The sequence below is a fragment of the Archocentrus centrarchus genome, chromosome 1 (assembly GCF_007364275.1).
Source record: "Archocentrus centrarchus isolate MPI-CPG fArcCen1 chromosome 1, fArcCen1, whole genome shotgun sequence".
In the NCBI taxonomy this organism is placed as follows: domain Eukaryota; kingdom Metazoa; phylum Chordata; class Actinopteri; order Cichliformes; family Cichlidae; genus Archocentrus; species Archocentrus centrarchus.
In genome coordinates, this window is record NC_044346.1 from 32,051,115 (window position 1) to 32,063,519 (window position 12,405).

The 12,405-nt window shown below is 39.4% G+C and overlaps 2 protein-coding genes across 2 annotated transcripts; one reads left to right on the top strand and one right to left on the bottom strand.

Moving 5' to 3' along the window:
- The first annotated feature begins 3,161 nt into the window (after positions 1 to 3,161).
- Positions 3,162 to 6,841, top strand: fgf8b (fibroblast growth factor 8b). The gene is made up of 5 exons (XM_030736120.1): positions 3,162 to 3,358; positions 3,455 to 3,491; positions 4,058 to 4,238; positions 5,739 to 5,845; positions 6,117 to 6,841. The coding sequence occupies exons 1-5, from the start codon at positions 3,300 to 3,302 to the stop codon at positions 6,411 to 6,413; spliced, it is 681 nt and encodes a 226-aa protein (XP_030591980.1). The 5' UTR covers positions 3,162 to 3,299; the 3' UTR covers positions 6,414 to 6,841.
- An 848-nt stretch (positions 6,842 to 7,689) lies between these two features.
- Positions 7,690 to 12,393, bottom strand: dpcd (deleted in primary ciliary dyskinesia homolog (mouse)). Its single transcript, XM_030738014.1, has 6 exons — positions 12,266 to 12,393; positions 10,403 to 10,483; positions 10,172 to 10,296; positions 9,939 to 10,072; positions 9,652 to 9,754; positions 7,690 to 9,216 (listed from the first exon to the last, which is right to left on the bottom strand). Exons 1-6 carry the CDS (start codon positions 12,327 to 12,329, stop codon positions 9,112 to 9,114), a joined length of 612 nt encoding a protein of 203 aa, XP_030593874.1. The 5' UTR covers positions 12,330 to 12,393; the 3' UTR covers positions 7,690 to 9,111.
- Positions 12,394 to 12,405: the final 12 nt, after the last annotated feature.

Below are 12,405 nucleotides of genomic sequence, written 5' to 3' on the forward strand. Positions count from 1 at the left end.
TACTCACTTTGGTTTTGACATTGGACTTATATTTAAATATGATTAAGTAAGGCAACCCTATAAAATCACAAGCTAAAAAGCCAAGTTAAACACTCATCCGTGTTCTCTGCAAAAACAGCTAATGCCTGAATATTTTTCTTTAATTTATCATTCTTTTTCACAGTTATTACAATGATAAGCTGTCAAGGTTGTTATAATTAATTTAATATAGACAACTTTGCTCAAAATTAGTTTTGGCTCATGATAAAAGTTAATAAGGACAGAAGCTAAGAAATATATGTGGGAGATGATGAGCTGCAATGACACAGTGTTGTGTCTGCCATGGTGCTTATCAGAATATCTAACTCAGTTACCTTTTTTGGATGTTGATGGGTGTGTTGGTACACTGCATATTTTAATGAAACAGAAATAGCACTGTTGAGCTCAATGGGAGTTACTGATACCACCTCATGGCTTTCAAAGAAAAATCAATAATAAACTACACTTTTGTCTAGAAAAACATGCGTAATCTCCCAAACCTAAAAAAGAAACTTTGAGTTTGAGTTATGCACAATAAAACTGCTACAGTGGCTTTAAAATAAAAAGAGAGCCTCGATGTGGGACTCCAGGTTTCCTTTGCTTCTTAATCAAATTTTCTTTAAATAACTTGTGGGTGAACGAATCTGGGGGTCACACAGTCACACGCACTATATTGATGAGTCATTGTGTGGTCTACATAAAACCCAGTTGCTTTAATTGTCATGCATGTGGATTTCATATTAGGATGTGCAATCACTGCTTCATATGGGGTCAAAATACAAAAGAACAAAGTGCTGAATTGGTCCAGGTGGCAAAATCACTCGTTGCAGTGTCCCGCTGGAACTAATAAGGCAGTCCATTTTCACCCTCTAAATCCCCTGCATTGGCTAAAATGACTGATTTACAACTAAGACATTGACCAAACTCGCATAATTATATATGTATTATATTTTACTCTTGTACAGCTGTTCTGTGTGAAGGGTGCAATAGTTTCCCATCCTGTTCGCGCAGAGAACATGGGCCTGTGTATATGAGGTCTCACAGGTAGGAGTCAAAGCCAGAACTCAGTTTTGGCTCATTAGGATGATAATCAGATTTGAGGCCTGGAGTAAAAATACACTGTTAACAATATTATTCTGATTTAAAGTGTACTTATCAAGGCTCATGTTGCCTAATATTACTTTTGCTCGCAGCATGGCAAGGACTCAGATAATAGAGAAGAGATTTAGAAGGCAGCTCATGATCGGTCAGTCATTTCTCTGTTTATGATCAATGCTTTACCTGCACACGCAAGAGCAATAAAAGTAAAGAAGAGCAGGGTATGAAGTCAAATTTGTTTTACGTTTCTCTGTACAGCTCCTCACATCTACAAACAACAGATGTTTTGGGATGGCTTCCCATTTTAAGTCTGCTGAAAAATAATACTGGTACTGTGCACTGAAATAGTTTTTGTTGCTGTGTTTGTTTCCCCTTTTTTCTCCACCATGTTAGCTGCAAACAGGAGTTCCCTTCCTAATGTGCTTCTGATGTGAAAGGCTCCAGAAATTCTTGCACTCAAAAATGCACCCAAAGTTCATCTGAAGCAAATCTGAAGCTAAGTGAGACAGAAATGAGCATCGTCCTTTTGATATGAAATCCCTGTCAAATTTTTAAAGCGGGCGAAAGGTACATGACAGCACAAGAATGGCATCCAAAAATATTTCTGATTAAAAAAGATTATCTTTATTCACAGCTCATTTATTACATATTAGATTGCAAGAGGTCATTTGTTCAAATTTAGCATTTTTACCTGAAAAGTGGTGTTTGAAGTATCCCATTTTACCCATGAGAGAATTATGTAATAGTCATCTTCCCCTGAGGGAAACACTTGTGCTTTGCTGTCACAAAGAATAATTACAATATAATTGCATGATGTAGTGTATGAAACTATCCTCTGCAAGTAGCACACCAGGCCCAGGACACACTTTTCAAAATCAAACCATTATTGTGAAAAGTTGTGGAAGGGTGATTTTGAGAGAGCGAGCATTTGTATCCATGGCAAAAGGCTTTAGATGTTATGTGAAAACCATTCTGTGTCATGCGTTCACATGGAATACATATTACTTACATATGTAGGATGAAAAAGTACATCGAGGTCTGTCCTGAGGGACCACCAAACAACCTCTAACCTGCAGTCAGGGAATAAGTTAATGTAACTGTAGCTTTTCTTAAGTACATGCCAAGGATTTTTTTCAAGAAGACATTTCCGCTTTTAGAAAACAAAGTGCACTGACTGCATGATCAAAACATGTGCATGAATGAGATTAATGTGTAAGCCTGTGATTAAATGCTGGGTTTGAAAGATTTTGAAGGGCATGCTTTTATCACTGCAGATGTATTTGTAGATGAAGCCTGTCAATTAACCCGCAAATAAGCAAATTTCTTCGTGACATTAGTTTACAGTGTATCTTATAAGGTGTTTAATTATAAAGTCAGCTCATTGATGAATGCTGTGTTTATGGATTTGCAACCAAATAGTTGCAGGCTAAGTAACTTAACAAGTATTCGGTTTCAACTTGGCTCCAGCCTGAACGCTCCGCCTGCTCTCACCGAGGATATTGACTTTCCCGCAAGTTAAAGTATTTAAATGTAGAGGGAGACAGATGCTGTATGCGGACTGGAGGCAACCACAAGAAATACACGTGTGGGAGGAAGGCTGAAGCTGGAGCTTTACTATCTGCGCATCTTATAGAAAGACAATCGTGGTGACACTGCTTTAAAATTTGAAGCAAACTGAGCGGCGCTAGCACTCATGATATTCATTCACTATTTTTTTTTTCTTTTATATCTAATCGCCTTTCTTTTTAGGAAACCCGCAAGAACCTGCGCATCTTATCACTGGTGCGTAAAAAGCTATGCGTAAAACTAAAACTCTTCACTGCCATGTCAAAGCAAGTCAAGTGGGATTCATTCTACTTTAAATCTTCATTGTTGAATAGCTGAGTGTCCCAAAGAGGATTTACTGGAGGTGGTTTCGTGAAAGCGACAGTTTCTCGGGACTTTTAAGTTTGGATCAGCGCCTTTAAATCGTTTTTTTTTTTTTTTTTTTTTTTTTTTAAATTCTGTACGTAGAATGGAGCGTAGATATCGTACCTGCATGGGACCCTGACAGTTTTGGATCTCTTAATTGCTACGGGTATCACTTTCTATGCGTAACAAGAGGGGTATAAAACTGAGCTGAAATCCCCATCAGGAGCAACTTTATTTCCGAAAGCTTCCAGCACCGAATCAGTGGAGTATTCATGAAGCAATATTTGAACTATTACAAGATGAGGCTGAGAACTTCGAGGTTAGGTTATCTGTAAGTACAACATCTTATTCATGTAGCTCTCCGTGCAACTTGCAAATTTTGAGCAACAAGTTGACCCTTTTAATTGATTTTGGTTTTTTGCCGCAGGTTACTTCAGTTCACGGCGCTTTGCTTTTACGCACAGGTAATGCACCCTTTCACTTCAATAAAAAGACACTAACGCCGCATAAAGTTCTATAGGCTAATTAATTTAAGTAAAACTTAACAGGTACAAAGGTGCAGTGCTTAGCAGCTTATAGCCCACCCCCTCCACCTCTCCAATAGGCTGCAATAACAATGAAAACATTTTATTATGGGTGCTATGGCAATTGGCAACAATTCAAACATCTTGAAAAGAGGTAAGCTCCAGCCTAAAAGGTAATTGTTAAAACACATGTGGACGGCGAACGGCTGAAATGAGGGGAAAAGAAAAAGTCATGAAGGGGTGAAAGATCATCGGTGGTAAAAACAACCTACAGAGTGAAATGTCATCCAAGAGGGTTCTTGAAAACATCTCCAAAAAAAAAACTCGAAATAAACGGAATTATTTAAGGGAGGTTTATTTAAAAATTATGAATTCCATGATGAACTGTTGGCAGGGGCCTTGGCGCTGTGACTGACAAGCTTGAGTCCTCTCACAGTCGATATTATTATTTCCAGGCAAGTAAAATGAGTATTAGGCCATAACATGTGTTTTCTGTTTTCCGACAGAACACCGTGCAGTCCCCTCCGAATTTTAAGCACCATGTTACCGAGCAGAGCCGGCTATCGGACCGGATGAGTCGCAGGCTGACCCGAACCTACCAGCTGTACAGTCGCACCAGCGGGAAACATGTCCAAGTCCTGGCCAACAAAAGGGTCAACGCCAACGGAGAAGACGGAGCGGCACACGGTGAGAAACAAGTGACCAATAAATAGGACCAGCAGGCAGGACTAAATATTATAGTTAAAATAAAATTAAATCCTTTCCAATTCCTGCATTTTTTGATATAAATAGTTTTATAAATAATTGCTAAATAGTCTAACTTAACCTTTTCAGACTGACGTGATTATATATTTAGGTTCAGTGTAGTTTATGTAATAGTCAGTTAAACAACGATCCACATATGTTAATACGTTCAGGGGAATCACTTTTTATTGTGTCTAAAATGATCGAGCGGCTTTACTTCTTCAAGCCCGTGTATTATGGCCAGATCAATCAAAGCCCATGACAGTTAAAAACCATCGTTTCTTACATTTCAGTGCCTTTAAACCTCAGGAAAACAGTAAAATGCGAAACATGTTCAACTTACAAACATCGGAATTGTTTGAATTCAATGGCGCGCAGGACGGTGCTGAAAAGCAGTATAAATTATGTCGTTTTTTTTGGCCGCCTGTGGGAAACAGTTTGAGCCAGGAGAAACAGAAGCAGCAATTGCAAACATTGTTAAAGGCATTAGTGTTGCCATCTTTTATATCTTAGGCAGATCATTTAGTTTTTAGTGTGTTGGTGGTGTAGAAAGTCCTTGACACCTGTTATGATGGACTTCAACTGGGACTTTTTCTTAACATTTAACTGAAAAAAGAAAAAAAAAAACTGTCTTAAACTTAAAAGGGAACATGATTTCTGTCACCAACATTTCGGAGTGTCTAGCTATCTTTCCACCACAGCCACCACCACTTCTCAGTGCCCGATGCCTGCTTCTTGGAGGCTGATTTTATGAGGAATTTTCATGGCTTTACATTCAATGTATGACTCAGTTTATAAGGAGCGGTGAAGTCAGCATCTTCACTTTATACCTTTTCCTGTCCATTCCTCTCCCATGTGCACTTTTGTCTTTTAAATTTCTTCGCTTAGACTCACATTCACAGAGAGAGAGAGCAAGAGTCAGTCATGCATACACTGGCCACACATCCTAAGTGGGTGTCACTGTTGTAACTGGCCCAAATCTGACCGTTGCTCTGTGCTTGTGGTTGTGTCTCTGACCGCAGTATTCACTCTCTCCTTTATCCCCAGTCTGAGCTGCATCACAGCACAGCATTTACAGACATTCGAAAACAATCACGCCGTATAAAATCACTATCATTTGATGCTATTTTGGAAGGCTAGTATGCTTTGTTAAAGATGGCTGCTGGATTATAAAAAGGGCTTAGTGAGAATTTATGTCATCTTAATGTCTTTGGTTGACTGGTCATGATTTTTTCAGAATACTTTGATATTATTTAATGATGACATCATCAATTTTCTTCTTGTCTCTGCTATACACACACACACACACAAAAAAAACCATCCAGAAGAAAGAAATGCAGACCTCATTTGTCTCACACACTGGAACATCAAAATCTGCATGCCTGCACCGTGTCCAAACTGTGTCATCTCATTGTTTGGGATCTGCTTTCTTTGTCGTTGTAGCTAAACTGGAAGTGGAGACGGACTCTTTTGGAAGTCGCGTTCGTATTAAAGGGGTGAAGACAGGATACTACATATGTATGAACAAGAAGGGGAAGTTGATCGGCAAGGTAATCTGGAAATAATAGTTTTGTGGCTGCATGAGACGACAGCGACATTGTGAAGTGTTTCTTGGAAATGCATTTTCCAGATTTAAAGCTTATGGCAATACATTGTTGAGACACATCCAAAGCCGGAATAAATTAGATTTTGAGATTTGTCTGAGTGATCCTATTCACGTTTCAAAGGATATTTCACTGTCTCAAAAGGAAGACGATGTTTCTGCTTCCTGGAAATTGTCCAAAAAATGTCTCAGCTTCTCCTGTCTTTTTCTTTTCCTAGCGGAAAGGGCGAGGCAAAGACTGCATCTTCACTGAGATTGTTCTGGAAAACAACTACACTGCGCTCCAGAACGCCAAGTATGAGGGCTGGTACATGGCTTTTACACGCAAGGGCCGCCCAAGGAAGGCCTCCAAAACCAAGCAGCACCAGAGGGAGGCCCACTTCATGAAGCGTCTACCCAGGGGGCACTTGCTAAGTGAGAAAAGACCATTTGATGTTCTTCCTCTCCCTGTCCCCATGCACCCTTTCAACAAACGGACTAAACATTCCCATCACCAGCGCTCTGGGGGACGCTGAGGACTAAAACCACTGAAGGAGAACCGTGGACAAACCAGCACACAAGAACCACTATAAGAGAAATCTATGTGCTCCAAGCAAACTAACTTTTCCTGTCAAGTGCCAATATACTTTTTGCCTCATTTTTGGATTTATTATGTAACTTTTTTGTACTGGACTGTATGTAAACATTGACTATCTAATCCGTTAGTTTTTTTTTTTCCAATTCAGGCAGACAATAGAACGGTTATTTTCTTATTAAATCAGGAGGGATTTAAAGTACTGAAGTGCTCAACAGTAATGTCATGAATGAAAACCTTTGGTTAGAAGTTAGCCAGCTCAGCAACAAAGAATGTTTAAATGAGTATAATGAAGCTAGACATGGCAGCTATCTGTGGTTACAGCATCTGACTTTCAGTTGACATGCTATCTTGCCTTTACGAGGCCATTTTGAAGACTTTGTAACCTGTTTTTTTTTTCTACATATTTGAATATATTTTTACTGTAAAAATGTAAATTACATCAAATGATGGAAATATTTATTGTAGAGTGTATATTAAAACCACTAAAGAACGAGTTCACAAGCTGTTTGTGTTTTCTGTTTTGTGGCTCTTTGGGGTTGAAAAGCTAGCATATAATGTTGGTATCCCCCCAAAAACGGCAGTTTCTTCCACCACCTTCTTCAAGCTGGAGACCCAGATAACTGAGAGGCAATATCTGTGACAGGCTACTGAATTCAATGTGCTCAGCAAGTGAAACTTGGGCCTGAATGGCCCGAGCTATGCATTAAAAGCGATGAGGTCAGCCCACCATTTTGGCCCAAACAAAGGTTACCACCATGTAGTTGCATTTCTCACGATCGCACACCGTAACCCTCTGATCAAATGGGCCCTTTGTGAAACCTCATATAAAAGGGCATGTTATACAATAGTGGACGAGGAGGGGTCAGTTATCAAAAAGAAGCCAGTCACACAGGGAGGGGTAAGGGGTTTGGAGCGGGGGGTGGCGGGGCAGTAGAGAGGGAGCTGAGGGGTTGCAGAAAAAGCACCAGGGCCTGTGTGGCAAAATGTGGCATCGACTGAAAGAGGGGGAATGGCTGGGAAGAGGCATTCGGCAATGAAAGGGAGGCAGGAAAGAAACCCTCTTCCCAGAAGCAGCTGAGCATGACCATCAGAGGCCAAATGACAGGGGAGGAAGAAGACCCTGAACAGAGGGACCCGGCTGCTCCCACAATGCTGGAGCTGGATGTCCAATTTGTTAGCCAGTGTATGTTACTGCAGGAATTTGTTTTGACAGTAGCTGAAGCTCTGAGAACTGTTATTAAAGAAAATTGAGACCTCTAAATGAGCACTATTTTTAATTCATCAACTCAGCAGAAACCTTTGTTATCCATCCATCCATCCATCCATGTTTTTCCACTTATCCAATTCAATGTTGCAGGGGATCTTTGTTAAGTTTAATATAATTACAATCAACACTGCAGCTCTCCAAAACCAAACTGTCAAATGCTACATGCTAATTCATTTTTGTCATCTCACAGTTTGGAAAAAAAAAAAAAATCCATCAGGTCCCTGACAAGAATTTACAAGACAACAGGGCCAGCTGGTTTTGAAATGTTTTCTTATATTTGTGTTCTTTCCATCTGGAAGAAGACGAAGCACAATAGAGAGAGAGAGAGACCTGTGGTTTTGTCTCTACTTTTTGCACTTGCTCTCCGGGTTTGGACAAGTGGTAAAAAAATGCAAGGAATCACAAGGTTGAAACAATCTATATTTAAATGCCATTGTCTCTTTTAAACACACTACTCCTTTTGTTGTCCACTGTCTAAGTATTCCTCACCAGGCAGTGTTGTTCTTTTTTCTTGAATTGAACTCAATTAAAAAAATTTTTTTAAAAAGTAGAGAAATGCCCAACTTTAATAAACTTGCTCTTCCACATCTCATAGACAATACAGTAGATGCAAACATTTCCATTTTCCAGAGGTACAAAATTTTAACTTCACATTCCTTCATGTTAAACAAAAAAAACTTTATAGAAATCTGAAACAAAACTCTGCAACAGATGCATCGAGTTCTTACTTGTGTCTGTGGCATTTTGGACAGAGACCACTAAGTCAGAATCACCCTCTCTTTCAATGGAAAACACAAGTTTCAGTAATGGCTTTCAGGGTGGCCCACTACATACAAGGAACATGAGGGTATTCATTTAACACAAATGGGATGTCCTCGTAACTGTGACCTCGGAACGAACAGGGATGAAGCCTTGTGTGTTTTGAGTGTTTTACAAGGACATCAATGGAAGGAGGGTGGTAGGTTATGTGACCCCCCCCCCCCAACAAAACTGCTCCACAGTAGGTTTGGTAAAAAGAAAGAACAGATTCTGCTGTGGTGCAACGTAAACATTGTTTTTTCATCAGTCAAATAATTTGGGTAAAAAAAAATATGGTTCAACTACAAGGCTCTTAAATCGATCTAAATATTTATGCTATATTTTTCTGTGTCAAATATAGATACCTGGACACACAAATAATTCCAGCAGAGTGAACCCAAATTAATCAAGACAATTAGACATTAACTAAGGGACAAGGCACAGCAAATCTTAATGAAGGGATTAAGTATAGAAAAAATAAATGAGAGCTCATACGTGACTGGAAAATGACACCGTGAGGTTCTGCTCTAAATGCAACCCAGAATTATTCCCTGGCTCCCACAGTCAGAATTCACTGGGTTTTGCAGTCAACGTCCCCGTCGGCGCTCCCCTTCAGCTTTTTCAGTTCCGTCAGAAGCTCTTGTTCAAGGGTTAAGATCTCTTTGGGTTTCTTGTACTGGACAACAGAGCAGGGAAAAAAAATTTAATTTTCTTTATGCATGTCCTTCAGTGCATTCATAATGAACTATGAAAAAATAAACACACAAAATTAAACAAAAAAAGCAATTATTGTGGGCATGAAAAATAAATGTGGGGAGTACAAAATCGAGGGAAAAAACTCTTTTGCTCTAATGTTTAGCATTTAGTACTTAAACAACAAAGTGAAAAGTGTTCAAATGTATCTTTGCAAGAGAGAAAGATTATTTTTGGGAGACTTTCTTTGAATGCGTCAACAAAGATTTATAGAGTGCATATATATTCTTTCTAATACCTCTGCAGTTATACCTGTTGAATAGATTGTAGAGCAATGTTAATTTTGTTATATTAGACTTATTAGTTTGCATGACATTAAATGCATAGATTTTTTTTTTCATTGTTGTGCAAGACTTACGCTGACAATTAAAGTGTTGTTGGCATGAGTGAAGCTGAGTGCAGAGCTGTCTAATGGCAGATGACTGCGGTCGAGGTCAGGAATACTGAATTTCTTATAATACCTGGGAAGACATGAGAAGGATGTCATCGCACTGTCACAAAGCTGAACAGTAGGGATAAATGTATTGTAAACAGTGCCATCTATAGGGAGGATGCAGGAAATTCAATACAACCAGTGAACAAAACAGAAATAGATGGACAGATGGTCAGAAAAAAAAAAAAACAAGTGTTCTCATGCATATTTACTTTTTGTTTGAGGTTTTTATGATGACACATCTTTCAGACTGATCCAATGAAACGCTGAAGACATCTTTGGGGTAGGAAAGGTTCCGGATCCTCCACTGAAAGCTCGTCTTTGTGTCTTTACGCATGAACACGGGCTGTGGAAACAAAATGAAGATGAAATAAACTTCACAAATTCAGTGATTCAAATGTAAAGCTCAAATTCAAATCTTAAGGGAGGGGGGGGACAAACCTACATTCGAGCTGTTCTCCTTGATCATATCAGAGTCCAAAGAGGCAACAGGGCCTGCAAGGGGCTCCCCAACCTCCACCAGCCACGAGCCCTGAACTCCAAGTGTGCTTTTATGGCGCCATTTTCTTACTGAAATGCATCAAATGCTTTATGAGACACAAACTCATCCAATGGACACAATTTTAGAAATGAACAGCGTCATTCGGCTGTGTGTAACTCAAAACACGTTGCTTACCGATGAGCTCATCTGTCTTCAAGTCATATTCTTCCGCCATTTCTTTTCCGTCTGTGAAGAGGTAGTGGATCTTCCTTTTTCCTGCAGGTACAAATTGGAGACAGATTAGTAGAGGTGCACCAGTTGTAAAATTCTAGGCCAATACCACTGTTATAAAACAGTTTGGCCAATAGCTGATTCAGATTTTTTTTTTTTCCCCATCAGTTTATTTTGTTTTTGTTGTTATTTATTTCCAACCTTTGCACGAGGGACACGCAGATATCTTCAATCAAAATAAATAATTTACCCGTTTTAAAGCCTTTTCTTTGACCATCGTCATGATAGATGTAAAATATACGCTAACTGGCCACTCCATTCTGTACACTTGTTCAACTGCTTTTTAATGTAAATATCTAATCAACTAATCACATGGCAGCAATTCAATGTATTTAGGCATATAGACATGGTCGGGATGACTTGCTGAAGTCCAAACTCAGTATCAGAATGGGGAAGAAAGGTGATTTAAATGCTTTGAATACTGCATGGTTATTGGTGCCAGACAGGCTGATCTGAGCATTTCAGAAATGGCTGTTCTATTTGGATTTTCCCACACAAACACATCTAGGGTTTACAGAGAATGGTCCAAAACATATCCAGTGAGCTGCAATTTTATGCATGAAAATGCCTTGTTGATGCCAGAGGTTAGAACAGAATAGCCAGACTGCTTGAAAATTTTAGGAAGGTAACAGTAACTCAAATGACCACTTGTTACAACCAAGAAATTCAGAAGAGCATCTCTGAATGCACAGCAGGGTGAACCTTGAAGCAGATGAGCTACAGACTGAATGCCACTCCTGTTAGCTAAGAACAAGAAACTGAGGCTACAATTCACACACGCTCACAAAAAACTGAACAGAAGATCAGGTTTTAGATTAGCACTGTGAAATTTGGATGACAGGGACAGGATTTGGGCTTTGGGAAAGCATGGATCCATCCTGCCTTGTATCAGTGGTTCAATTGTATCAATGCTGCTGCTGGTGTAATGGTGTGAGGGATATTTTCTTGGTACATTTTGGGCCTCTTAGTACCATTTGAGCATAGTTTAAAAGCCACAGCCTACCTGAGTACTGTTGCTGACCATGCTCATTCCTTTATAAGAACAGTGTACCCATCTTCTGAAGGCTGCTTCCAGGATGATAACACACCATCTCATAAAGCTCAGACAATCTCAAACTGGTTTCTTAGACATGAAAATGAATTCACTGTACTCAAATGGCCTCTACAGTCACCAGATCTCAATCCAACAGAGCACTTTTGGGATGTGATGCAACAGGAGATTCACATCATGGATGTGCAACCAACAAATCTGCAACAACTGTATGATGCTATCATGTTAATAATGTGGACCCAAATGTTAGAGGAATACTTCCAGAACCCTGCTGAATCTATACCATGAAGAATAAGGCAGTTCTGAACACAAAAGGGATTTCCACCCAGCACTAGTAAGGTGTAACTAATGAACTGTCCCGTGTGTGTGTTTTTTCCTTATAAACTTAAAAACAAAAAAATAATTTACAAATAGCAACAGCAGTCTAAAAGAGCCAAGCAAGTAAGACCTCATTTATTAAAGAGAGGTCACAATTCATTCAGTGCAAAAACCTGACTAGCTGACTGTTAACATCTAGATAAAGTACCTTTTATTTTTGATAACCTAATAACGATAACATTTGTAACACAGGTCATAAGCAGCTGAACCACCTGCTTGTTCGCTGTTTGCGAAGTTGAGATGGTTAAATCAAACTGCTAAAAATGAAACTAATTCTGGCGGGACGAGAAAAAAAAACCGGTTCTTTCTATTAAAGATATTGTTTTCCTTGCACTTACCATCGTGTATCAACGCCGTTTTCTTTGATGATTTTAGGACATCAATCCAGCTCTCCACAGCCATGTTTCAAATGTTTCTGTAAAGTCACTTCCGGATTCAACCGGTAACCAAAGCAACCGCGGCCAGTACAAAAAGTAAA